The sequence below is a fragment of the Xylaria bambusicola genome (assembly GCF_022495145.1).
Source record: "Xylaria bambusicola strain CBS 139988 unplaced genomic scaffold F5B22scaffold_6, whole genome shotgun sequence".
Lineage (NCBI taxonomy): Eukaryota > Fungi > Ascomycota > Sordariomycetes > Xylariales > Xylariaceae > Xylaria > Xylaria bambusicola.
Genome location: NW_025953559.1, coordinates 829,833 through 854,735, shown reverse-complemented (window position 1 = coordinate 854,735; position 24,903 = coordinate 829,833). Strand labels below are relative to the sequence as shown.

Genomic DNA, 24,903 nt, shown 5'->3' with positions numbered 1-24,903 from the left:
CCAACCGAACACCAATATTGAATCATAAGATACCTGCTCGCTATTGTAAGAATCAGAAGAAACGGTCAAATAAACTAGCAACACATTGCACACTACCTAGTCAAAATGCCTGACAACTCTACCACTCAAGTATGTCTTGCCTATTCAGAATCACATGGGTTCTTCTCTACCTTCCAATCTAAGTTCTCCCTCTTGTTTTCTCTTCCAAATAAGGATGCTAATGAAACTCTATATCAGACTGGAAAGTCCAATGCCGATGCTCATCAAAACCCAGTGAGCAAGGGTATTCACGAGGCGGTGGATCAGGCGAAGTTTCAGGCCCACAAGGCAGCGCCTGGCCCTGCGGTTCCTCAGAACATGCCCGAGCAAGAGGGAACAAAGGAAGAGCGACAAGCGAAGGCGCAGGCCTTGAACAAATAGAAAAAGGCGTTTGATCACAGCATATTATGATTTGAGAGAAGCCTGACGGGCGTACCCCAGGCATCTGAGAATTATGGTTTAATTACACATGGGACTATTTTTATGATCGATACGACTCTCACGAATAACAAAGAAACTGCCGTTCAGGTCCAAAGACTGCTGCCTGTGATTCTGTCTCTACACATCTACATAGTAATAAGACATTGCAAACTAGATTTCATTGCCATTGTATTGCACATTACGCAATTGGGGATGCCTACGTACCTCAGCTGAACTATCTGCTTGGCCTCATCTGGCCTCGACAGAGTTATCATAGGTACATTTAGGCAGCGTTACTTGTCTTGAGGTTGTACGCGCGTCAGAGGCGATTTGGAAAATCATTCCACTCAAACACCTGCCTTGTATGTAGGTATGATTTGTACAGATATCAGCCATTTCTACTAGTAGCTCTACCATACATCTACCTACCTACCTACTCGCCTACCTACATAGGTACTGCCCAAGTATGTACCTGTGTGTCGTGGCAGTGCGACAATGAGTATTTGTTCCTAGATCTAGCAATTCTGAGTACTACCTATGTATGTATCGAGTCCCTACTCCACCCAGACACAGACCCCTTGTTCAGTGGCTTTTTCTCTGGTTTGTCTTTTGTGGCGGTGTAGAAGGAGGCGAGTACCTACGGAAGGTTCACTGGCGAGACTGGGCTGTCTGTCACAGCTGGTGGGGTAAAGCGTGGCTTCTCTTCATCTTGGCATGGAACCAAATTGAATTGTTGGATGCCTTCCTTCTTTTAGCGATCCACTGATTGGCGATAGCCGTTTGGTTGGATTCATGACGGTAGCACTACAGTAAGGACTAAGCAAGGTAGCCCCCCCATTTCACCATTCATCTATTCAGCGGCCTACCTACTATACTCAGTACATCCATTTCTACCTACGTACAACGTAGCCCGTTGTATCCACGGAGCTCAACATCCCCCCAATCATCATCAGTAGGTTACCGGCTCACTTATCTCTGCTTTGTCTGCCGTTGCTGGCATTTTATATGATATCTTTGCCGACAATTACAATTCGTCATTTCCTCTACCTTCTCCGTTCGCTCGGGGAGTTCCCTCCGAAAGGTCGGCTCCCTCTGCCATACCCGACATTGCTCCATAACACCGCCCAAGTCGCCGCGTCTTCCTCCAACGTCGTCGACTCCTGACGACCATCGATCGCTCTTCGCTCTGTATTCACGAGCGCCGGCCGCGCTGAACCCCTTTGTGCGTGCGGTCGCTTTCAAGGAAACTGTCTGTCGTATTCTGTAGGACTTCGGACTGTCGATCCCCCATGGTAGCCGAATCCCGACTCCGAACAGCTCATCACACGACCCCTTCTTCAGTTAAATTTCGCCGTGGGCGAGCCTGGCCCCTACTCGCCTCACCTCGCTCTTGATAAGAAATGCCCTCTATTCTCAACGAGGAGGATAAGGAGACCGTCAAGCGAGTCGTCCCTAAGCAATCCAACAAGATCCAAGCTGTTGCCGTTGCCAGACTCTATGTCGCGTACCCAAACAGGCAAAAATGGACCTATACTGGATTGCAGGGTGCTGCCGTCCTCGCCAATGATTTGGTGGGGAACACGTACTGGATCAAGATGGTAGACATATCAGTGAGCATCTTATAGCCATCACAGATTGAGATATGCCGATGTACTAATCTTTCTATAGCCTGCTGGTCGGGGTGTCATATGGGATCAGGAGCTCTTTGATACGTGGTCTTACAATGCTGATCGCACCTTCTTCCACACCTTCGAGCTCGAAGAATGCTGGGCCGGGCTGTCTTTCGTCGATGAGAAGGAAGCAAAACAGTTCAAAAAGAAGATGGACGACAGGGAAAAGAATGCTTCTAAAGCTACCAAGAACACTCCATTTGGTGGAACAACTCAGCGGCATCAAAAGTCTGGCGGCTTCTTAAGTGGCCTCTTTGGAGGCCATAGGCACGTCTCCAATCCGACTCCGCCCGAGTCGCCGCGAAACAGTCTCCCATTGATGCAGCCCCATGCAAGAACATCTTCCTTGAATCTCAACAGCTATCTAAAGCCTTCCTCTGAATTTGCTAAGCTAGAGGCATACGATCCGAACTGGCGGCAAAATTTTGGGAATTTCCTGTCTGAGCAAGGGCTTACGGATGACTTCATCAAAGAAAATCAAGATTTCATTGTTGAATTCTTGAAAGAGGAAAATGAAAAGAAGACAACTTCTGCAATGCCGGCACTACCACCTCCTCCCATGCCACCGGTGAATGGAAGCACTGGAAGTATTGTAAGCACCAGTAGTAGCGGACATGGTCGAGCACCGCCGCCGCCGCCGCCACCTCCCGCCGCTGCGCGACCCATATCTGAAAGCATCTCTTCATCTTCTGGCTCTCGTCGTGGCGCGCCTCCACCTCCTCCCGCCCCACGGAGATCTGGCAAGCAAGAGACCGTACAGCGCGAGCCAACACCTCCTCAGGAACCCACACCCCCAAGGCCTCGTTTCAACGCCCCTCCTGCCCTACCCGACGCTGGTAAATATGCACAGGCAGACCCCCCTCGCGCGGCGCCAGCAGGGCCGCCTCCTCCTCCGCGACCACCCAAGACACCGATTGACGAAAGAGAGGCAACTACTCAGAAATTTGGTGTTCCTCCCGTCTTTACAGGCCAGAGATTGAACAACGTGCCTCCTCCACCTCCAGCAAGGGGTCCTGTCCCTCAACCGCCTCCGCGCGAACAACCGCAAGCTATGCCCCCCCCTGTGCCAGCTGCCTCGAGGCCAGTGCCTGCACCTCCCCCCAGGAATACACCACCTCCACCTCTACCACAATCATCGGTGCCACCTCCGCCTCCTCCGCCTCCGCCTCACCCGTCAAAAGCTGGCGTCCCGCCGCCGCCACCTCCTCCACCTCCTCCCCCATCCAATCCTGGAGTGCCGCCTCCGCCTCCGCCGCCGCCTCCGGGTCCGGGAATACCACCGCCACCACCGCCACCGCCACCGTCTTCCGTTCCAGGAGGACCCCCTCCGCCTCCGCCGCCACCTCCAAATCGCGACTCTGGTTACTCTTCCGCCACGCCTGCAGGAGCTGGGTCTGGGGCAGACTCGGGACGCAATGCTATGCTGGCAGGTATCCAGGCAGCTGGTGGTATTGCATCTCTCAAGAAAGTAGATAGGACCCAAATCAGAGATAGGAGCGGGGCTGCGGTTCCCGGAGCAGATACGGGCCCTCACGGCAGTGGACTCCCACCAGCTGGCGTCAACCCTGGAGGGCAAGAGGGCGGTAACATGGCTGACGCTTTGGCGAGGGCTCTACAGCAACGACAAGTCAGAACTCGCGGTAGTGGTAAGAAACTCCCCTCAGAACACTCGTTTTGTATTTCCTGCTGATCATTTGCTACAGACGACGAAAAGAGCGACGACGAATGGTAGAGTCTTATCGAGGTTGCTCGACTGCGCCGGTCTAAAAATGAGGCGCCAAATTAGTGGAGGCTTACTCCGGTCTGAGCGCGCTCGCAACAATAAGAAGAGCCCGGGTTGTAATACTACGACCACGTGGATTATATATTTACGAGAAAGCCGATGTATCCTTTTCTCAGATGCGCCCTACATTACTCTTGACATATCCATTTTCACGGCAAGGCGATGAAATGATGCGACGTCTCGATGCTTTTCAACACTCCTCAGCGAACTAATTTTGTGAACTCGTATTAAGATTCCCTCCAAGCTTTTACGATTTTTACACTTGAAAAGCCTCTCGTGTCTAGTTACGATATTGCTACCAAAGACAGATCCAATAGATCCAGACGCTGATCCGATGTTTCGGCTCAGACGTTAAGGGAGGGCCAATCACAACGTTTTTATATTCGATAACCACTGGATGCATCAGAGGAAACGAAGATGAAAGCTTCTGCCGGAAACTTACGGCTCTCTATACTTCCCATCCTGAAACTACGTTTCTAGCACATAGATGTAGTGGCGAGTGCACAAAGCAATGGAAAGTAGTGGAGTGATCAAGCGTTGAAAGAGGTTAAATTTTGGAGATAGATCAATATAAATAAATCAAAAGAGAATATTATTCAAGCCGCGAATAAATCTTTGCAAGTGTCATAACAGGTGCGGTATAACGAAACTGGGTAGGTATTTTTCTAGATCCAGTGAGGGCCACGTCATTTCATACTTACTCGCTTTATAAGTCATTGGTTCAAGCTACGAATCCAAATGCTCATTACATATGCGAACAAATTTCAAACGTAGAGGAGTCATATGCACAGAATACTGAGAGAATGCATTTCCATATTCATGACTAACGACAACCTAGGATACGGAAAGTTCGACAGAGTTATGCAGAGAAAAAGAAAAGACGATGATGAAAACGAAAACCCTCGCGACGAGTTGAATGACGTCTCTCCCGCCATGGACTCGATATCCTTCCAAATTACAAGCGTAGAAGCGGCTCCTATCAAACGCCTACACCGTCTAAGTTGCTGTCGGGGAACCCACACGAACGACCGTTGCGTGGGTTAGAGAGAGAAGACAGGCTCGAAGGCTCCCAGGGTATCCCAACCGAGGAATCTTGTGATAGAAATAATTCCTCGGTTTCAGAGGGATGGTAGCCCCCTCGTTACTCGTAATACTTTCTGCCGTTATGGCCGCCTTATCGCATATTTCGTGGCCGTGATGGAGGGGATGAGCTGGCGAGTACTGATGAGATAGACGGACAGTACTTGTAAACCCGCCCCCAAATGGGCACTTTCCCCCCCAGCTTGAACCCCCATTGTTGATGATAAATTATGCTCTCAGGCCCACAAGGTATGCAAGTAGTAGCGTAAAGGGGAAGAAGTTGGCGGCTGGTTTAGATGTCATCGATCTCAATCTCCTTGTTGTTGCCAGAGTCCGATTCGTCGTCGTCGGATTCCCGGTCGTCGGCGAAATCGAAGTTGCATTCGCCCTCGTCGCCGGGACCGTAAGTATCGGTCTCATTGATTCTAGCGCTCTCCGGAAGTTCACCGTAGGACTAGGGGCTAACGTTAGTATACTTATTATTGTACTTCAGGATGTTCATGTCGGAGGTAGAAGGGTATGTGACATACTTTCAGTGTTCGGGCTTCGTCAGCTGTGTATTTGATGAGAACATCGCCCTTGTCGTCTTGGTAGTCACGGAGCGAGAGTAGTATGATCTGATGAATGTCGGTCAGCAGGGTATGGTAGTGGTGATGTAGGTCATTCGTATACTTACGTCGCCGTTATTGATCCAGACCTTCTTGCGTAGCTTGCCACGAATGTGGGCAAGACGCGTCTGCCCGTCGAAGCAAGAGCATGAGAGGCGGCCGCTACCAAGCATCTTGACTACCTGGGCATACTCTTGGCCCTCCTCCTTGAAGCTGTGATTGGATTTGTCAGTCGAAATAAAAATGCCTGAATCCGATTATGTCATAGAACCTACACAAGTTCTCGCTTCTCCTTGTCGCTCTCGTTCTTACCCCTTCTTCGATTCTTTCCTCCCTATATGGATTAAGCATGTCAGTTAACCGTCGAAGACAATACACTGGCGAGTTTGATGATGCAAGTGTTTGGTGAACGAGGATAGTGTCGTGAGGCGGGTCGAAGGGGGGGAGGGGGGCAGTGTTGGACTGTAAAACGTGGGAAGGGGGGGGACGTGTAGGCGTACCTTTCCCTTATTCTTAGGCATGTTGACAAGGCCACTCGCTGTCGAGCGCGACGCTTTGCAATAGAGATTCTGGTTGTTTTCTGCGGTGTACGGGTTGAGAGGGGGCGCAGTGTGTGCGGATGAATGGGAAGAGTCTCGTTGTGATGTTGGTGTGTTGGTCGGTTGGTTGGTTGGATGACGGATGGACGATGTGGATTTAAATGCGAATGGACGGATGGTGGGATGTTTTGTGGCGACGAGGGGCTTTGTTATCGGAAAATCCTGGTTTTAAGTCCAATGAGCAATGGCCGGCGGGCTGGGTGGGCCCGGGAGGCTGTTTATAGGCGGCTTGTAGGAGCTTGTAGGGGGTGCTGGCAGGAACGCTAGGGCAGGAGTGGCTTAGCGGTTCGGCCGACCTTACTCCCTTGGCCGTTTGTACCTACAGCCTGTAGCTTGTAACTACCCATGCTCGCCATGTATCTCCAGACATGTACATGATTAATGCTGCATTCTAACCCAGATGAGCAGTTACTATGCAAAATGCCTACAGGAGGCACACGTGTGGTGATAATAGGCGTCTGAATACCTACCTAATGTAAATGCCTAAATACTTGCCTAAGCCAGTGCTGCCAGGGAAGCTTGTCGACATGAGTACATGTAGAGATGCCGCTTAGAGGCGGGGTGGAACGGCAGCCTCAGTACCTCCTTTTTTTTTTTTTTTTTTTTTTTTTTTTTTTTTTTTTAATATAACTCTTCACACGAACTGGCCCGTGCAGTCCGTGTACCTACAACTACAACGATGCATTGTTAAACACTCTGTATAGGTACCTCTTTATTTCTACGCCAATCACATGTCCGCGTACTGTCTTCACTTCTACTCTGCCCAGGTGGCCCATGTGAATGGAACTTAAAGTCTCGTGCGAGAGCTTTAAACTTTGTCCCAAATCCTCTATTACCACTGTCACTGTGGTCGTTGTTGCAGTAACCCGAACATGGGCTGCCAGCAGCTCAACTCTTCTCACATCTCCCGACCAAATTCATGAAGAGGACTATATCCCGGCTGGCCTCTCTCCGGCCCCTGGATGCCCGTGTACAAGCCCAGCCCTCTCCCGTCCATTTCAACGGACTGGCAGCCTGGGATGATCCCAACGTCCAGGTCAAACCGGGACAGCATGTTATTGCTATCTGCAATCAATATGACATTTCTTTCCCAACTGAGCTACGTCCCTTGGGAACCAGACTGACGTCAAATCCATACAAAATAACCGTGGTCGCCTCTCCGAAGCACTGCTTTTTCCATCAGTCGATGAAATACTTCGACAGGCTTGAGCATCCGTTTGCCAAGTCTCTACTGGATATCTATATTCAGAAGAAGAAAGAGCCGCTGTGGATGTCTGCTTTTGCGCACGGGGGATCTCCATTCGCAAATGGCACCGCCAAAAGGAAGCTTATGCATGCGGTGCGAGATGCTTTGCTTGCAGCAGGTTACGATCGCTTTGGCCAGAGCGTGCCGGTTGACGGTGAATCGAGTGCAGTAAATGGCCTTTACGGATCACTACGCCTTATGAGCCCCTGCCCTCAGGCCATATGTACTGCTAAATTCGCGGACCTTTTGGATTGCGCAAAACAAATTATATTTGCCGCCGAGATCAAGCTTCGAGGAAACAAGAGTAACCCGCACCTCGAAAGCGGGCAGCAGCATAGCCCTCTCTCACGAGGCACATTCGGCGGTCGACCGCGCGCCCCTAATAATAAGCGAAAGCGAACTGCGAATTAGCAATCTAGCATACGCCGGGAAATGTCTCCTCCTACTACCTCTATCGATGTTATTGAGGTACTTTAAGTCCTTCTTGGGGCGTTTTCATGAGCGACCAGGTATGTCGGCATAGCTCGACTCTGTAATTTCATGATGCTTTCTTCTTACAGCTAGTATATAGCTGCATATAAAACGTAAATATTTTTCGAGGCTGTTGTAGCTATTGGAATCCCCGTTGTAAATTATTTTCAACTGAATTGCCCATACAGACTTGCCATAGACGATACAGTTATGTCCCTTTTCAGTCCATACAAAGCCATCTACGTACATGTAAGCCATACATAGTATAAAGCTCATTAGTCATTTAGATTTGGTTGTGTATCATGTCGCATACTTAGTTGTACTTACTGCGCAGTGCTCTTATTTCTCCGTAGGTCATCATATCCAACTAAACATATCCTATCAGACCAGATAAGTATTCCATATAATTATATCCTATAAATTTACCTAGAAACCACCCAGGGAATCTACATTCTAGAACATGCTTTGTATATTGTTGCCAACAAATACATAAAAGCTGATCGCAAATTTGTGAAGACCTACTAGGTAGGCATGTCACAGATACAGTTCCAGGCTTGAACCCCAGCCCCTGGACTAGTACTCTAAATGTACCTTGCCCTCATGTCGCATACCTAAATCGATAGGAAGGTACCAGGCTCTACAGACCCAACCAGCTGATATGCACCTACCGACTCGGCAGTGCGCACCGACAGCCCCGCTAGATCTTGGGCGGGGCCACTGTCTTACAAGTACCAGCCAAGTACCAACCTAACAGCACCTGGGCAGGTACATGTAGATGCTAATAATCAGGTCCATTAGACTGTACATGCCTAAGTACTTACCTAGCTTAGGTAGGCAAGTTACACGTAGAACGTCAGTGATGGCTTCATTTTAATTGACACACGCTCGTCAACAAACGATCCGGTTTATCCACTCGTCGGATCTTCTATTCTCGCAGAAACAGAGCGACAGTTCGACTGATTAGATATCTCTATTGTTCGTATCACCCGACCAGCTCTTCGATATGCTCGTTTCCCTCACTGTCGGCAAGGTCGATGCCGGCGTGACGGTGCTCCTGACTCCAGACAAACGGTTGGTATGCAACACCGCGGCTATGGCGCCACTCCCCATCTCTCCGTATCAATTTCGCTTTATCGCGCGCCCAGCTGGTTCTGAGATACACACACGAAGCTGATGGGAAATTCTAGATTGAATTCCCTTCTATCCTCCTGCCGCCCAATATCGTGTCCGGGTCAATAGTAGACATCACCGTCGCGCGCAACAATGCCGCTGAGGCCGAGTCCGACAAGAAATTTGCTGCCCTTCAGGAGAGTATCCTTGCCGCCTTTGGCGCGTCCGAACCCAGCACGCCAGTCCTCCGCTGCAAAAGTGCCTCCCAGTTTGCCATCGTCCTAGAATGGGATAACATCGAGCTGGCGACCGCCGACCTCTTCTCCCTGTCGCTGTATCGTAATGGCCAAAAGATTGGCAACATTCCTAGGCCGCTAGAAATGTCCAGTACCAAAATGAGCGGCCTTGACGTTAACGCCAATTACACCTTTCACCTCGTGTTGAGGACATCTGCCGGCACCCTAACCAGCAATCAGCTCGTCGTGCGGACGCTAAAGATGACAGACCTCGCGGGCATCACCCTCACCACCGGCATTCTACCAGCCAATGTACGCGAGAACCTCATTGCCGCGGTGGAGCGCATCGGCGCGCGAATTCTTGATAATGTTTCGATTGAGACGACGCACTTTGTTACCACCGAGGGTCGTGGAGTCGCTTGGGAGAAGGCTCGTGATATGAATATTCCTGTTGTAAGGCCCGAGTGGGTAACCGCCTGCGAGGAGAGGGGTCAAATTGTGCCGGTAGCCAAATTTTATCTTGACGCTCTTCGACCAGACCCCCTTAGCCAGGGCACTACACCCAACAAGCCCATGGCCACGCCACCGCAGACACAAAAGGAGCTCCCCACAGCACCCTCCTCGGATGAAAACAACGAGACTAAAGATGCCATGGAGAAGAAGACAGAGGAAGATAGTAGCGCTGAAGATGCCAAGGAGGAGACTAGTCAAGCAGATAACGTCAAGGCGAAGTCTACGGAGGAACAGAAGATGAGGTTGGAAGATAAAGAGGAGCAAAAGGTTGCTATACACCCGAATAAGCAAGCCACAGTAGAGGAGGAGGGTGCTGAGGACGAGAAACAACCTGCACCGTCCCCCGGCGATGGTGCGTCTTTCCAGGATGTAGCACTATAATACAGGCGATGGCGTACAGGAATTATTATTGTTTTGATGCCGCATGGCGTTTGTCAAGACGGGTTGAAAGGGTCACAGTGTATGAATTTTTTATTTCTCAGATACACCTCGGCCTTCTTGTCGGCCGTTGAAGGTGTCTGCTAACTGTATGATACTGCGTGCGCATTACTACACATTCGTACTATTATAATACCATGGTTATTTTCAACCTTGGCCAACGCACATTGGCCATGTAAAAGTGTTGAGTGGGAAGCCTTTGTCTGGTCTAAAATTGAGTGCTAAACGTGTTTAACTGGAATGATCTCGAAAGAAGTCATAAGAACGAGATACCCACAGTCGTATTCAATCTCATGCCACAGAGTCTCAATTTCACGGCGGCACTTCCTCGCCCTTCCAATCCCAACACCTCCCCCCGTCCTGCACGGTCCTACTCGCCACAACCTCCAACATCTTCCGCACAGCAAACTCGGGACTAAAAAGCTTGTCCTCAGCTACATTCCCCCAGAACTCCTGGCTGAACCCCGTCTTCACCGTGCCGGGGTGATACGCCATGGCCATCGCGTTCCCTGCGCCTCGCATCCGCAGATGCAGATCGAAGCTCTTCGTGATGCTGTTCACGCCCGCCTTGGACGCGCGGTAGCTGTACCATCCGCCTAGCCTGTTGTCGGCCGTGGAGCCTACGCGCGCCGAGTTCGTGAGCCAGGTCGCGTGCGCCGGGACGCGGAATCCGGCTGCTTCTGCTCCTCTCACATCTGAAAGGTCCGTCCCCTTGCGCGGTAGCAGGTCCCCGAACCACTTCATCAGCATCAGCGGGCCAAGAGTATTCACCCTGAGCGTCTCGAGCGCGTCGTCGTAGTCGATGCGCCGCGGCTGCTTCTCCGGGTGCAGGATCCCTGGTAGCGCGAACGCGAGGTGCAGGTGGTGCGTCGATGGCGGGAAGAGCTCTGCTGCTTTTGCCGCTGCTGCTTCGACGCTCGACTCGTCTGTCACATCTAAGTGTGTCACGTGCAGTCGGGATCCATCGTCTTTGGACGTTCTGTTATTGGCCGATGCGGAAACGAGGGATTCCTTCACGCCGGCTGGATCAGAGCGCGCTGTCGCAAGGATGGGCAGTGATGTCGTGCGGAGGAGATGGGCTGTCAACGCATGTCCGATGCCTCGGCTTGATGGCGAGATGAATATCCATGGTTTCGACATAGTGGTAGCTCCTTAGTCTATCCCTCTTCCCAAGCGATGATTGGCCGGAGTGGGCTATGGAATGCCGAAGAGGGCAATTCTCAAAAAGGCGGCCTGAATGCGATGGAATCGAGGATACAGATGCATATACCTCATATGTGTTGTGCTACTCTCGCCTAAACACTTTGGAAAGGGGCTTTGATAGTTGCTGAGTTACAATTTGGCGTGCCTCCTCAATTATTAATTGGTCATGATTCATCATAGCAGCCGTCGATCCAAGACACACCCAACCAATGTTGCCATCGACGTTTGCTATCATCGCTAAAGTGACTCCTGGCAGCGCTCGGTTCTTGAGTCATTTTTGTATTTCATTCTAATGATGGCATATCTTGCCCTTGTCTTCGTCTTAACTAATTGGGATTTTCTTCCGCCAGCAGTCTAAACTAACCGACCAGGTTAGCTACCAGGTGACGAAGTTAGCTGCCATGTAAATAATGCAATTCCAACACTTGAAACATCACTTAAGGCAACGGTATGTAAGGTCGGCGGATCAAGGCAAACAGAATAGCGTTAGGATTATACCCTTGGCCTCCGTGGTGCTTAACCATATCTCCAAGGCCTCAGCCTCATCTTTCCCAGCCTTTCTCAGATAATCAGTCCCCGCCATTACCATCTTGTTCCGTAGCTCATCCTTGGAGACTGCATAGCCTTCGAGATCCCATGCGAACTCATATGCTTGGTTGATGGTCTCACGACCGAGAAGAATTACCGTGGAGCGGAGGTGCCGGAGCATGCCATCCGTTGTTAAGGGATCGCTCGAGACTTCGGGATAGATTAAACATAGTCCTCGAACGAAAGCTTCAGTGCATATGAGCGCTTTGTGGGTTCCTCTCGCTTTGGACGATGTGTTCGGATCATTTCCAACGGATTCGAGCAACGCTTCAAGGTATAGCCAATGACAATGCAGACATGCCAGGAACTGTGCGATGTCCCCATCTACACCACGGCCAGCAATTTCCGAAAACTCCCAATCTATCACAGCAACAGAGGCTTCAGGAGAAAAATCGCTGTGGTCTTTCACAAGCTGGTCCCAGCTAGATAGCAAGATGGCCCCTGGGTGACAATCTCCAAGTGAGAAGCAACCCTCATCGGGGGGTGAATGCTGGTTGAATGCGCTGAGCACAACTTCATACAATTTGCCCGCATCATCAGTTGCAAGCCGCTCACGAATCGGCTTGACTGCTACGTCGAAGACGAGACCTTTTGTTAGGCTGTGAGATAACTGCTGTACGGAGACTGCTATATCGGGATTGCTCTTCGAAGCATATTTGACTTGCTCTACAGTGTCTGTGGAGTGAAGCATAGCGAAGAATTCCCCCACTCGCTTGCCTATAGCACGTCCTACTTCGGCGATGCGATTGTCAGCGAGGTCATTCCCCTCAAATGCCCTTGGCGACAAAAAATCCCAGAGCGTCACAAGTGGACCAAGATCCTCAATGATTAACACAGACGACTTGACGTTGTGATGAAGGACCTTCGGGATTCGAATGCCAGTCCGCTCGCGGAGACCGGCCAGAGGCCCGTCGTCATCGAAGAGTTTGAGCGCGCTGGCCTCGACTTCCTATATTGCTTAAATCGTTACCATACCCCGACTTGCGAACGAAATGTGATAGAAGCACCGTCTAATCAACTAGTTATCATACCTGTCGCTCCGACGAGAATGGCGCCTCAGGCCCAATTGCAGCAACAAAAGGAGGTGCATACTTGAGAACCAGACTACGAGACCCTGGAAAACTGCCTATTTCACTTGCTGTTGTCTTTGAGGCTCGAACTGTCAAGTTGACCAATCCACCTGAGAGTTTTGTAATGCTGTAACGTGATGCGGGGTCGACTAATTGAAGATACGATTTAAAACGAAACGAAGCCATCTCGTCTCAAGTCCTTCGACTGCTGCTAGAAGGATTAAGATACTGCAAATATGTAATGGACTTGTGTATGCCCTCAGATCTCTGCGTCTACGATAACTTTGTTGCCAATTGATCTTGGAGATGGTTTAAAACGCCAAGCTCAGCGGATGCTCTCTGATTACGCTGCTGCAATACGAAATACGTTGCTGAGCCTTGGCCTGCCCCTACGACTTCGAATTGAGTTAGCCACTGAATAACCACTAAATAAGATATGGATAACTTGACTATAGTCCCCGGTTAATCGCTGTATAACAATTGAATAACTAGCCAATTACGTGGGTATGCCTACTATTGTCTATAAGATGGGGGAAGGTAGTAATCTTCTCCGATAGGTAATGGAATGAATAATACTGTCGTATGTATAGAGGAACAACGAAACTAAATGCTACATACGACTATAGGATCTGGAAAGCGCCGGGCCCGTCCTTCTACTAATCTAATCCAGACAGGCGTCTGGGCAGTACATAAAAAGGGTGAAGTTATTACCATGTCGAACTCCAATTTCTTCAGAAGACGAAATCGCACGCAGTTGCTGTTATGTCATTAAATAATATATGTATCCTTATTTGGAATTTTTTCATATATGCATACTTAAATAGATAGCGTTCATTGCCTGTGATCCTCGACCACATATCATACGTGTATGTCGATAATATAATTACCCTAGATGTCGCCTACGAAAACACTCAGTTTCGCCTATTTTCGCTAGATGTGTCACTATGTAATATTGACAACATAACTCATGACGGTATATTCCCGTGTCTCTGGAAAGACCAACCGGGCTTATCCTTGGATTCATCTTGCATAATGCCGTCATCTGGGAACCCAGCTGCTGCAGAAGCCAAACTTATAAATAAGCTCAATGGTGCTAGTGGCTGGAATTATGTACTTACCTAGGTATTAATATACATGATAGACATATAGTTACCTCTTAATACCAGCTAATCTAGCACACTGCTACCATACAAGCACAGAAGTGAAACCTTCCGCTGGGCAAACAAGAACTAGGAGTCTCGTCCTTCGACATGGCATCCAATCCATCATTTATTCTCATTGATCTGAGGTAACTCGGCAGGGTCTGAGTTTCCCGAGAGGCCAAGGCAAACCCATCTCGCGCCCAAGGGTTTTGTCTAATAGCAAAACCGTTAAGCTTTCTTTTCATATGAGTATCTAGTCCCATCATTGCCGGTGATCCATTTAGAAGTACAATGGGGAGGAGAGCAGGACTTTCTGACACAGACTTGACTATATATGCCTAAGTTCAGGTCGTATACGAGGCAAAGCATAGGCGCGTTACATCTACTACCAGTCATCTTCACACAGGCTAGACAAGTTGGGGCCACAATATAAGCTTCGGGAAACGTGACATCTCTCTATCCTGACGTACCCCTGAGACTAGGGGCCTGGTAAATAATGACAATAATAATACGGTTTCTTGCACGTCGCCAGTTATCTCAGAAGGCCGTTGACATTGAGGCTGCGATGCATGCAGATGGCAATGGTTAGGGAATGTTAAGCTTGCATACCTCTTCTATTAGAATCACCCACTCCTCAGCTCAATGTCTGATGAACAACCACAAAGCGGGCCAGCTACGCAACCAGAAGGGGATTCAGACGCTTCACGAACACGCCGCAGTCACATCACGCATCGCACTGTCTCCAGGTTTATCGAAGCCTCTGAAGATCTCGACCTAGAAGGTGGCCCCGAGACCAGCGTCGTAGATCTAATTCATTTCTTAACAAAGACGTCACCGCCGCCATCAAACTACATGTCCATACCCGATAATTCCAGCAGTGGCACCGAAGACGACAGATGGGATAGGCTTAAGAGGAAAATATTCCGATACCGCGGCAAGGCTCGCAAGCGACGACCGCCCGTCATTATGCTTCCTGACTCCGCCGTATCAGCAAGGACTACCGGCGGCCATCGGTATATCGCCATCTCCATCCCACTGCAACATTCGCCGCTGGCGGCGCTCACCAATCCCCAATACCCCATTTACGGCTCTATAGAAGCTGCCTTCGCGAAGGAAGTAAACTCCATGTACAGCATGCCGAGGAAGACTTTCCCTACTCGTCTGGTCCCAGTGCTCAACCCGGTGGTCGAGGACCGCGAGTCGACGGCGTCTAGTTCGCCGGAACGGCCGCCGCGGTCAGCGACGCCTCTGACTAGTGCTTCGCGGAGAGCGAGGTCCCAATCTATCCCCCTTTTGCCAAGCCAGGAGCAGCGATACACTCCCTGTAAACCGATACACTTATCCAAGAGCAAGTCCGTCAGCAACACCCGCTCGGTCCCGCCTCTCTCGGACACCACCTTGAAAACACGGGGCGACGATTGGAAACATATATCCTGGCCCGTCACAGCTGAGTCTATAATTATTCATCCCTTTGAAAAGCCCACGATATTCCCACCGCGAAGATCGAGCAAGAGAGGCAAGGGCCCGGAATTAGCACCCTCTGAACCGACCAACCAGCCCGTCGGTACTGCTCAGAATGCTCCCCCAAGTCCCATCGAAGGCAACAGCAACAGCAACGGTGAGCGGGGACGTCCCTCCGTCTCCGCAAGCATAGATACGACGGGGTCATCATCGCCGCAGCTTCTGAAGGCGCAAACCGCCACGGCGGTTCAACCGGTGCCGATCATCGTCACGCAAACAGGCTCTACCGGACCCGAATCGCCGCTGGACCCGACCTTCACCGAGTTCCCAGCAGAGCCAAGGGGCAACAACCCCACAACCTCATCCGGTCCGCCACCGTCACTGTTCGCAGAGCGAGCCCAGCACAGGAAGAAAACGGTGCGCGAGAGGAAGGCAGGGAAGACAAGGGTCCGGATAGAGCACAAAGGGAAGGGTAAAGAGCGCGTGTCACGATCTTACACGCCAGACATGCCCGCATCGTCAACAGAGCAACAGCACCAAAGACAAGACACCACCACCACGCCCTCTTCGACATCGCCATCCTCATCCTCATCGTCGACACATAGGCGCGGCGCGCAACCCACCGGGCGCCGAGAAAGTCGAGCGGAGCGCGACTCGCGGTTCATCGCCCGGGCGCTCGCAGAGCAGCGCGAGACGCTAGAGAACCTGTCGCGCGAGGAGCTAATACAGCGGTACGAGGCGTTGCGCGAGAGCCGCGCGTACGAGCGGGAGCGACGGCTACGCAGGCTCGAGCGCAGCCGCGACACGTGGATCCGGGCCGTGCCGATGCTCCTTCAGGACTTGAACGGGCTGTTGCGCGAGCAGCATCGGCTTCTCGAGGGCTATGCATTCCCCGTGCCGGCGGGGCAGTATCGACACCACCGCGAACCGCGGTCTCGGTCCGTCGAGGCTTCGCCAAGCGCTTCCTTGTCGTCCGGACATGGTGTCGATCTTCTCGAAACCCGACGGTCCAAGAGTGTCCACGGCAGCAGCGAAGCTCGCTCGAGTCATTGATCGCTTGGACTGCGTTCAGGGTGCAGGAAAAATAAATGCCCGCATTTTATTGTGTTTCTCCATTCTTGATTTGAAACTTCGACGTTATTGATTTAGCATATGTGACCCGGACAAATAGGAATAGCAGCCGATGGATGTGTAAGGGGGGAGACAACAGACATTCCCTTGAAGATAGTAATGCATAAATGAGTTTTTGGGTTGGCAGTTTAAGCGTCTACGTTGTATATAATGAACAATGAATGATCACGTTACAGACTCTATTGCTAGAAATCTTGGATTGGTGCTATCATGTCCGATAGTTGGGCCAGCTTCATACCCATCAGACGGCGCAGTCTCTAAATATGTGAATGTGATTAATATTGCGCCGCCGATTATAGTATTATCAGGGAAAGATGCGACAGCAGTACATGAGGTCGTTCCTCACGGGGAAGATGCACGGTGAGCCAAGTGATAGCAAACGTAAAGTAGCAGGCGAGCAGTAAAATGCTATCAAAGGTAGACATAACTAGAAGCAAATACACTATCACTATCACCCATCATTGATTGGAAGGTTGTCTGTTCATTTACATAGGCATAGGCGCTTTCTGTTGGATCTCTTCACTTTGAGACACAGTAATGATGGTTCAACAGAAGGAAATCAACTTACCCCAACAGCCGATCAATCACGGCGGCAACAATGTATTCTGTGCCACTGAATATTGTCCTTCAAGACGAGTGACTCGTACCTTGGAAGGGAGGTATACTAGTCTCTACCTGTGCGGCTCTCTCTACCTGTCGATGCTGTGGCTTAGCCGTCAAAGTGCAGCTATGATGCCAAAACTCCCTAAGTCTAGATGCAGGCCGTCACGGCGCAATATCTACCTGCCCGCGACTATATACTTTTACACACCCTTGAACGCCGTATATATGTATCACGTTTTTCGCGGCCCTCCAGTTGCGTTCAGAATAGTCTACATCTACCTAAGAAATCCATGAAACAGAAATATTAATGAGGCTTATTCGGTTTTCGCTTGATGAATGGATCTCCGGCGTTCCTCTTCTTGGGTGGTACCATAGGTCTAGGTGGTCGAGGAACTGATGGTCCCTAGTAATCGTTAGCTCTGGGTCCATCCACCATACCATATAATGGTCACAAACCTTAGGCGCATTGGGCGGCGCTGTCGGCGCCTTGCCCATGTTCGATGAGGGATTGGTTGGTATCCCGAGGACAGCCATCGCTGCGGGGTCTTGAGGCCGTGGCATGGCGCGAGGACCGGTGGGGGGGTTCCTACCAGCACCCTCTTTCGCAACCTAAAGATCCCTATGTTAGTGATACGTTACAAGTGGCCAATGCATCATGCGCTTACTCTTTTAGACGATTTCCCTGCCTCGGGATCGTCCCTGTGCCGCTTGAGGCCGGATTCGTGGATGATAGGACGTTCTGAGCTCGATCTCGGAACGATGGCTGGCTCCCCACGTTCATTGAGGCCACCAAAGCTTACTGAGGGCGCGGAATTGGTGCTGCGGTTCCTCTCAATTAGGGTATATGTTTCCGGTAATTGCGGTGTCTTGAATTTGTTGGGTACTGTTGGTTTCACAGGAGGCACATCTTCCATAATCACATCCTCAGCGCCGCGTCGACTGGAGTTGCCAGGAGACGAACCTCCGTATGGCTCTGCCATAATCGAGGCACCAAGGCCCTGCGCATTTTGGGGTAGGGGAGACGGCGATGACGAGGATATAGGTGAAGGTCCTGAGCGGTTGGTACTAGATGGTAATCTAGCACCAGGCTTCTTCAGCATACCTAGTATATCTCCGGCACTATACCGATTTCTAGCCTTAGAATCCTCAATTAATTTATTCCAGAACTCTCCCTGAACGAGAGCGCGGGAATCACCCAGGATCCAGAGTGAGGACTTCGCTCGAGTCAAACCAACGTTCATACGCCTTATATCCGTCATGAAACCAATACCACCTGTAGAACTAGCACGGACGCAAGAGAATATTATAATCTCACATTCCCGACCCTGGAACGCATCGGTAGTGTTGAACTCAATGTACTCGGTGATTTTTTCTCCATACCGGCGGGTAAACTTTTCACGAAGCTCGAAAAGCTGTGCTTTATAGGGTGTGATGATACCAATCTTGCCCTTAAGATCTACCTGGGGGTAATCAAGAGTAAATCTCTCATAAAGCTGCATGGCAACTTTTAACTCTTCCAAGTTGACGAGTGATTTACCGCGGTGACCTTTCTCTTGAATACCTTTCACATCAAAGAAGCGGTATGGACCGAGAAGCTCACTCTGATGCCACGGTTGGTGGCGGAGCTTGGCCATGTCGCCACCATCAACGAGACGCCGTTCGTAGAATTCTTGGCTTGGAAATAAGCTGATCTCGGGGTGCATACGATACTGAGTGTCAAGCAGGTGAACGTCATCGGGAAAGTTGCGCTGCATCCGCACGAAAAGACTCTGGTCGTAACCATAACGGGCAGCTGACTGGGAAAGCACCGTAGGTGGCAATTGTTTTGGGTCTCCGACTAAGATGCACTTTGAACATCCATATTTGAGTGGTATAAGTGCACTTAACTCAACACATTGAGCTGCCTCGTCAATGATGACAGTTTCAAATTCAACAGCCAAATTCTTGAACATCTCATGTCCACTTCCGCTAAGGGTGGCACATAGAACTTGGGCAGAGTCGAGGATTTCCTGTTGAATTTGCCGACGGCGAATTTCACTCTCCCGCGCAGCGGTATTTCCGCTATCTTTGTCAGCATCGATCTTTGCGCCGATTTGGGCCTGACGCCGTTTGTATTCGTCAAACTTCCGTTGTAATCTGTTGATTTCAGCGCGATCACCTGTCTCGCGCGCTGCTTCGAGCTGGGGACGGAGCTCGCCGAGCTCCTTCTTGATCTGACCGGCTTCTTGATGCATCAATTCCCTTGAGCTAGGGCCATTATTTTCTTTCTCAGTCCCTTCGACGCGAGCTTTCACCAATTCATCTAAGGTAACGTCCCGAACTGCTGCATTGATAGCATCGCTACGACCAAGTCGTAGAACGTTGATCTTATGGAAAGTTCCGTTCATAGATTTCACGCCTGCTTTCAGACGTAGGACCAGTTCATCAACTGCCGCATTACTGGGTGCGCACACTAAAAGCTTTTTGCTGACTCCCTTGTTGCTTGTAGACGCTAGGCCATCCGGTCGCTTGATCGCAGTGCCCATTGACTGAGCCGACTGTGCGCCACCCATTAATGCACCAACCATGGCAACAATAGTTTTTGTCTTTCCGGTTCCAGGAGGCCTATTCCGAGTTAGCTAGCAATAGAGGATTCTAGTGAATCTTACGTACCCTTGAACCAGTGTAAAAGCATCATTTTCCTTCGCATGTAAAATAGCCTTGGCTTGGCCTTGATTTAAGTGATAATTCTTCATTGCCTTGTCCACAGCTTCCTCGCTGAACGAGAGCATTGGAGAGGGCTTAGCTTCCAGAATCTCTGGTGCTAAATCGTAGTATTGTAAACTCTCGAGTGACGCGTATTCACGCTCGATCGTAGTCATGTTAGTAATCTTGATCGCGTAGAACTCTGCCTGAGGCATCAGATTTGAGATTATGGGCCCAGCACGACTGCTCAAGCGATACTGAACCTCGAGACTACCGTTCTTGAATTGAATTCGCCAGATTCGAGCCAGACAATGCAACTCATCTTTTGCCTCCAAAGGATTGGCTGCAAGTGAAAATAGAACAATGTCTCCTTCTGAAAGGAATCTGTCCTTATTGTTGGTGATAGGCATAGCTGTGCTTACTTCAATGAATTTATCAACATTCATTCGATTGACGACTTTAGTCTCAAACGGCTTCGAAGTCGCCTCGTCCTTAGCAGTAACAAATGACCGCCATGCTTCATTGATAAGCAATGGAAGAAACGTCTGTTTATACTGCTGCGGGTCATAATACGACTCGGCCACTCGAGAGCATGTTATGCCATTAGGGGGATCGTTTCCCTCATGAAAGATATCCCACTCAAGGATAGCTTGGTGCAATATATCCATAGGAGGGATGAGTCGAGCTCGCATGTCCTTTGCAGATCGTTGTAACTTCGTCTTCTTTACTGGACCCCGAGGGTTGAGCTTCATAGACTGTATGCGATTCTGCGCGTCATTGTTTTTGAGAGCAGTTCCAGTACGCTTTAGAAACTCTACATCATCGTCTGAATCGTCCTCATCTTCAGATGAGGAGTTCACCATGATTTCACTCTTTTGGACAGGAGCAAAGTCTTTGCCTTGGATGCCTGAAAGTCCTTGAAGACCAGAACCTTCACCGGCGACAGTTTGCTTTGGCGCTCGAAGCGCTCTGGCTCTAGCAATGGCCTCGGCGTCACGCTTGCGCTTTTCTTCGGCTTCTTTAGCTCGCTTCTCTCTAATCGATGGAATGGAAGCAATAGGAGGTGCCTTAGGAAGAGTCTTAGGAAGAGCTTTGGGTGCACTTTTTGTTGCCGCTTGTCGGGCGTTCATCCGTTCAAGAATAGATCGGCTTTTCTCGGAGGATGATCCCTTCAACAACTCTCGAACATCATCTTTACCTGATTTGAGCATTGGTTTTAATGCTGCTGGTGTACTTGGCGCTTCACTGCCTGTTTTCGACCATGCATCGAGCTTGGTTTGCTTTTTAGGTCCCTCAACCTTTTTGATAGAGAGAATTTCAATATCATCCTTAGTATCCTCTTCCCCGAGAGCTTTAATTAGCTCGGCACGCTGTCTGTCATTCATGTTCGTCATCGTTTTGTAGCGGCCATTTTCAGTCCGGATACAAGTATCTTTGATATATGCCAGCGGAGCTCCTGGTACTTCCATGTCAAACTCACGGAGACGTTTGAGAAGTTTGCCCAATACATTGACGATGACACTAACAAGATATAAATCTTTGAGGCGAAGCATCTTGCAAAGGCCCATGCAGTGAATACGGGGTTTTTCAAGGATATCTTTCATCGACTCGTTCGACGCATCACCACTGACAGTTGAGGTGCTATGAGCAGACCCAGCACTCAACGCCGAAGCCAATAGTCCATCTTGGGCGAGCAGGGCTTCAGCATGCTCCATGACTGTTCTGCAGAAATTCTTCATCGTCTCCATGTCCACCTTCCGGCTCCAAGCATCTGTCTGATTCAAGGCATTCTCCAGGAAAACCCACTGCGAGCTCCACCAATTGCGTAGCACACCTTGTTCCGTTATTGTCAAATCCCTGGACCTTATGATTCCAGAGGCTGGGTTGCAAAGAGCATCAAGAATCTCTCTTGAGTAGAGAATTATATTCCTTTGCGGCGACCAAAGCGATCTCTTCAACGTGATGTCACTCACAACTTTCGTGTATGAAGATATGACGGGGACAAAGTGCATTCCGACAAGCTTCGAAACAGCGTCTGAACGTTTTCCATCTTCTTCGCCTGTAATTGCTTTGATGAAAGACGCACCGGCCTGGCTGACAGACTCTTCGCCATGTATGAGTGTGGCGACAATAGGGTACATAGTTGTAGGTTCTAGGCACAGTTGTCCTATTGCAGTCGAGTTAAAGCTTTCCAGGCGACTCAACACCCGCTCAATTACCTCTGCAGTCTTCTGAAATTCTGAATTGAAGTCAATCTTGATCTGTGATAGCTTCGTGTTCTTTAATGGACGAAATGTCTCCACTGTAGTCAACGGTGTAAAAGCCGATAACATTGCTTTAGCAAACTCATAGGCACCTGGCTGAAGAATTTCTAAGAAAGCTTCCCATAGGCCAGCAGAATCTCGTTTCACTTCCCTCTGGACAAGATTTTCGTTCTCCTGGAGAGCATTACACTCCTCGGCCGTGATTCTCGAGTCGAGTGCCAAAGCAGACCCAACTACATCTAACGCAGCCTTAGACAGTGAAGCCTGCTGCGGATCAGAAGCTGGGAGCTCTGCAAGTTGGACAATAAGATCCTTATATTTCAGCGTGAGATTGAGTAGCGCATTTGTATGAATTGTAGATGAGCCTGCATGGAGTCTGTACTTGGGAGACACAAATCCCGCCAACGACGAGGAAAGCGCCTCAGTCGCACCACGATAGCATGCGAATTTGCCTTCGGAGGACATGCCTTGGTCATTGGCAAAGTCGCCAAGAAGGTGATGGACCAACTTGTCGCAGACATCTGTCTTCTGGTTCGGGGAAATCGAGTTTATTAATGGCTTTACCCAAGAGACAGCCGCAGGCCCATCGGGTGTCATATCGTGCTCGCCGGATTGGAGAAGTAAAGGACGGAAGGCAGGACTCCTAATGATTTGCTCAAGGATAGACGGTGGAGACCATTGGCTATAAGCGTCCCAAAAAGCTTTTGGAGATTTCTGGATAAGACCACAGAAAGCTTTCAGCACAGCTCTCAAAACAGCCGCAGATTGGAGTTGCGGCATCTGGGATATCATCAACTCATAGATACTTGGCTGCACAGCCATGCCTCGCAGACATTCCATGACGATGTTTTCCTCCAGAACGTCGAGAATATAGAGAAACCCCTGCCAAGTGCGCTGCAAGGTATGGTCGTCAGTACTTTTACTGTTAGCCTTCAGGATGGCATCTGTAAGACTGTCGTTTATGGCCCAATCAAAATCCGACTTAGTGACTAATGGCTTCCGCTCAAAGGTTTGGACCGCAAAGTCTCTACGAGTCTGATCCTCATCGAAAAGGAAAATAGTCGTGGTGGGCAGGACCTCGTCCAGCTTCAAAGGCTTCCGCTGCTGAATAGTTGTGAAGACAAAATTGAAGTGCTTGCGATTCCCCGGTGTGCTCAGATATGCTATACAGCACAGTGACTCATAGATGGAAACTAGAAGGTCGGCCTGGCCTTCTTTAATGAAAGTGCTTTGAGTGACTATACTGTTGTGCGCAAGGATAAACTTCTCGGCAGCTTCGAGACCTTGTGTGATCCGGTCGAAATCGAATTGGTTTAGGCGGTTCCTCATCTCTTCTATTACGGAGTCTTCGTAAATCCTAGTTCAGTTAGCACAGTACAGCAACACAGCATCCCAAATAGCTACGGCTTACGAAGTTATGTCTTTGAGAAATGCCGCGCGACCCTTGTGCCAGTTGCGCACACAGCTTGCGCATGTCGTAAGGAAGGTATCGCATCGAGAGTCGAAATCGGGACGATGGGGTCCGGCAGCCTCTCTGGAGAGGCCTAATATTAACGAACAGTTGTACATCAAATCCAGTCTTGTCTGTCCATCCTCAATCCTCTGCTGCTTTTCAGCAGGACTGATACTAGAGGGGGCATCGGGATCCTCGTAGATTTCATCGTCGTCGGGCGAAATGCGTGGGCAGAAGAGATGGAGATCCGGTGGAACCTCTCGCAGCTTCGCGAATCCTGCATCTAGCACATTGTGTACGCCGGCCATGTTGACTCTGTATGGGCATGTCGGTAGGTGGATGAAGGATAGATACAGAAGGTAGAGGGCTCAATATGATCAAACTTGGGTGACCAAAGCGGCCCTCCTCGACGTCGCGTTGCTAGTGGAATATATCTGGGTGCGGCTGGGGCGAAGGCAGGTGATGGAAGACGGCGGGAGCAATGAGCAAGTGCTACTTGACGTGCTTCGAATCAAAGCTTCGAGGGTAGTGTTGTGGAAGATGCGCAATGGTAAGATTTGAATACTAGATGGGAATCTGAAATAGGTGAGAAGTCAGCTTTTAGTTTTAAGCAGAGATGAGTTGAGGGCTCCCAGGGAAATTTCCAAAGCCCCGGGTTGTATCCTATTGTGTTGGAAACGCAGCTAAATCCACGATGGCTTCGCGGAACCTTGAAGGGCCTCTACTCTAGCAGGCGCCAGCATACTTACAAGATAGAGGCGAGCGCCACCAAAAAGAAAGCAGTAGCTAGGTAATATTAAAGATCAATATAGAAAAAAGAACCCCAATATCGTTCCCAGCTTACTACCTGCAACAGTACTCCTACAAAGGGAGGTGTAGGTCGGCGCGTGCCTCCTCCAGAAATATAGTAGAAGTTGGGATGTGGAATTGGTGTTGTTTCATTGAGTAGGTAGGTACCTAAGGTAAGGTACTGTACTACTATTTACAAGCCGTGCCTGTGGAAACCAACCCACGCGTTAAAGTGGTTAAAGTGTGTGCAGCTGGCTGCTGGCTGTGCCAACTGCCCCTCACCCAGGGCCAGGTACCTTTA

General features: G+C 49.9%; 10 protein-coding genes across 10 annotated transcripts; 6 read left to right on the top strand and 4 right to left on the bottom strand.

Moving 5' to 3' along the window:
* The first annotated feature begins 19 nt into the window (after positions 1-19).
* Positions 20-742, top strand: F5B22DRAFT_467637 (uncharacterized protein). The gene is made up of 2 exons (XM_047972123.1): positions 20-129; positions 238-742. The coding sequence occupies exons 1-2, from the start codon at positions 106-108 to the stop codon at positions 418-420; spliced, it is 207 nt and encodes a 68-aa protein (XP_047834281.1). The 5' UTR covers positions 20-105; the 3' UTR covers positions 421-742.
* A 1,117-nt stretch (positions 743-1,859) lies between these two features.
* On the top strand, positions 1,860-3,819 carry F5B22DRAFT_634158 (uncharacterized protein; the record flags this gene model as incomplete). Its single annotated transcript, XM_047976939.1, has 2 exons — positions 1,860-2,069; positions 2,128-3,819. 2 exons carry the CDS (start codon positions 1,860-1,862, stop codon positions 3,817-3,819), a joined length of 1,902 nt encoding a protein of 633 aa, XP_047834280.1.
* An 886-nt stretch (positions 3,820-4,705) lies between these two features.
* On the bottom strand, positions 4,706-6,441 carry F5B22DRAFT_593583 (uncharacterized protein). The gene is made up of 5 exons (XM_047974004.1): positions 6,101-6,441; positions 5,876-5,934; positions 5,669-5,813; positions 5,523-5,609; positions 4,706-5,446 (listed from the first exon to the last, which is right to left on the bottom strand). Exons 1-5 carry the CDS (start codon positions 6,119-6,121, stop codon positions 5,285-5,287), a joined length of 474 nt encoding a protein of 157 aa, XP_047834279.1. The 5' UTR covers positions 6,122-6,441; the 3' UTR covers positions 4,706-5,284.
* Positions 6,442-6,837: 396 nt separating this feature from the next.
* F5B22DRAFT_593581 (uncharacterized protein) lies at positions 6,838-8,435 on the top strand. Its single transcript, XM_047974003.1, has 2 exons — positions 6,838-7,954; positions 8,017-8,435. The coding sequence occupies exon 1, from the start codon at positions 7,119-7,121 to the stop codon at positions 7,854-7,856; it is 738 nt and encodes a 245-aa protein (XP_047834278.1). The 5' UTR covers positions 6,838-7,118; the 3' UTR covers positions 7,857-7,954; positions 8,017-8,435.
* Positions 8,436-8,919: 484 nt separating this feature from the next.
* Positions 8,920-10,156, top strand: F5B22DRAFT_643278 (uncharacterized protein; the record flags this gene model as incomplete). The annotated part of the gene is made up of 2 exons (XM_047978242.1): positions 8,920-8,991; positions 9,104-10,156. The coding sequence occupies 2 exons, from the start codon at positions 8,920-8,922 to the stop codon at positions 10,154-10,156; spliced, it is 1,125 nt and encodes a 374-aa protein (XP_047834277.1).
* Positions 10,157-10,306: 150 nt separating this feature from the next.
* F5B22DRAFT_467534 (short-chain dehydrogenase/reductase-like protein) lies at positions 10,307-11,631 on the bottom strand. The gene is made up of 2 exons (XM_047972120.1): positions 10,491-11,631; positions 10,307-10,421 (listed from the first exon to the last, which is right to left on the bottom strand). The coding sequence occupies exon 1, from the start codon at positions 11,351-11,353 to the stop codon at positions 10,526-10,528; it is 828 nt and encodes a 275-aa protein (XP_047834276.1). The 5' UTR covers positions 11,354-11,631; the 3' UTR covers positions 10,307-10,421; positions 10,491-10,525.
* A 1-nt stretch (position 11,632) lies between these two features.
* F5B22DRAFT_467568 (kinase-like domain-containing protein) lies at positions 11,633-13,438 on the bottom strand. The gene is made up of 2 exons (XM_047972121.1): positions 13,036-13,438; positions 11,633-12,953 (listed from the first exon to the last, which is right to left on the bottom strand). Exons 1-2 carry the CDS (start codon positions 13,258-13,260, stop codon positions 11,883-11,885), a joined length of 1,296 nt encoding a protein of 431 aa, XP_047834275.1. The 5' UTR covers positions 13,261-13,438; the 3' UTR covers positions 11,633-11,882.
* Positions 13,439-14,760: 1,322 nt separating this feature from the next.
* Positions 14,761-16,971, top strand: F5B22DRAFT_467510 (uncharacterized protein). Its single transcript, XM_047972119.1, has one exon. The coding sequence runs from the start codon at positions 14,859-14,861 to the stop codon at positions 16,728-16,730; it is 1,872 nt and encodes a 623-aa protein (XP_047834274.1). The 5' UTR covers positions 14,761-14,858; the 3' UTR covers positions 16,731-16,971.
* A 288-nt stretch (positions 16,972-17,259) lies between these two features.
* F5B22DRAFT_467497 (uncharacterized protein) lies at positions 17,260-17,824 on the top strand. Its single transcript, XM_047972118.1, has one exon. The coding sequence runs from the start codon at positions 17,346-17,348 to the stop codon at positions 17,703-17,705; it is 360 nt and encodes a 119-aa protein (XP_047834273.1). The 5' UTR covers positions 17,260-17,345; the 3' UTR covers positions 17,706-17,824.
* Positions 17,711-24,839, bottom strand: F5B22DRAFT_467490 (SEN1 N terminal-domain-containing protein). The gene is made up of 6 exons (XM_047972117.1): positions 24,563-24,839; positions 23,772-24,389; positions 20,064-23,717; positions 18,077-20,015; positions 17,868-18,020; positions 17,711-17,814 (listed from the first exon to the last, which is right to left on the bottom strand). The coding sequence occupies exons 2-6, from the start codon at positions 24,119-24,121 to the stop codon at positions 17,716-17,718; spliced, it is 6,195 nt and encodes a 2,064-aa protein (XP_047834272.1). The 5' UTR covers positions 24,122-24,389; positions 24,563-24,839; the 3' UTR covers positions 17,711-17,715.
* Between the last annotated feature and the right edge of the window lie 64 nt (positions 24,840-24,903).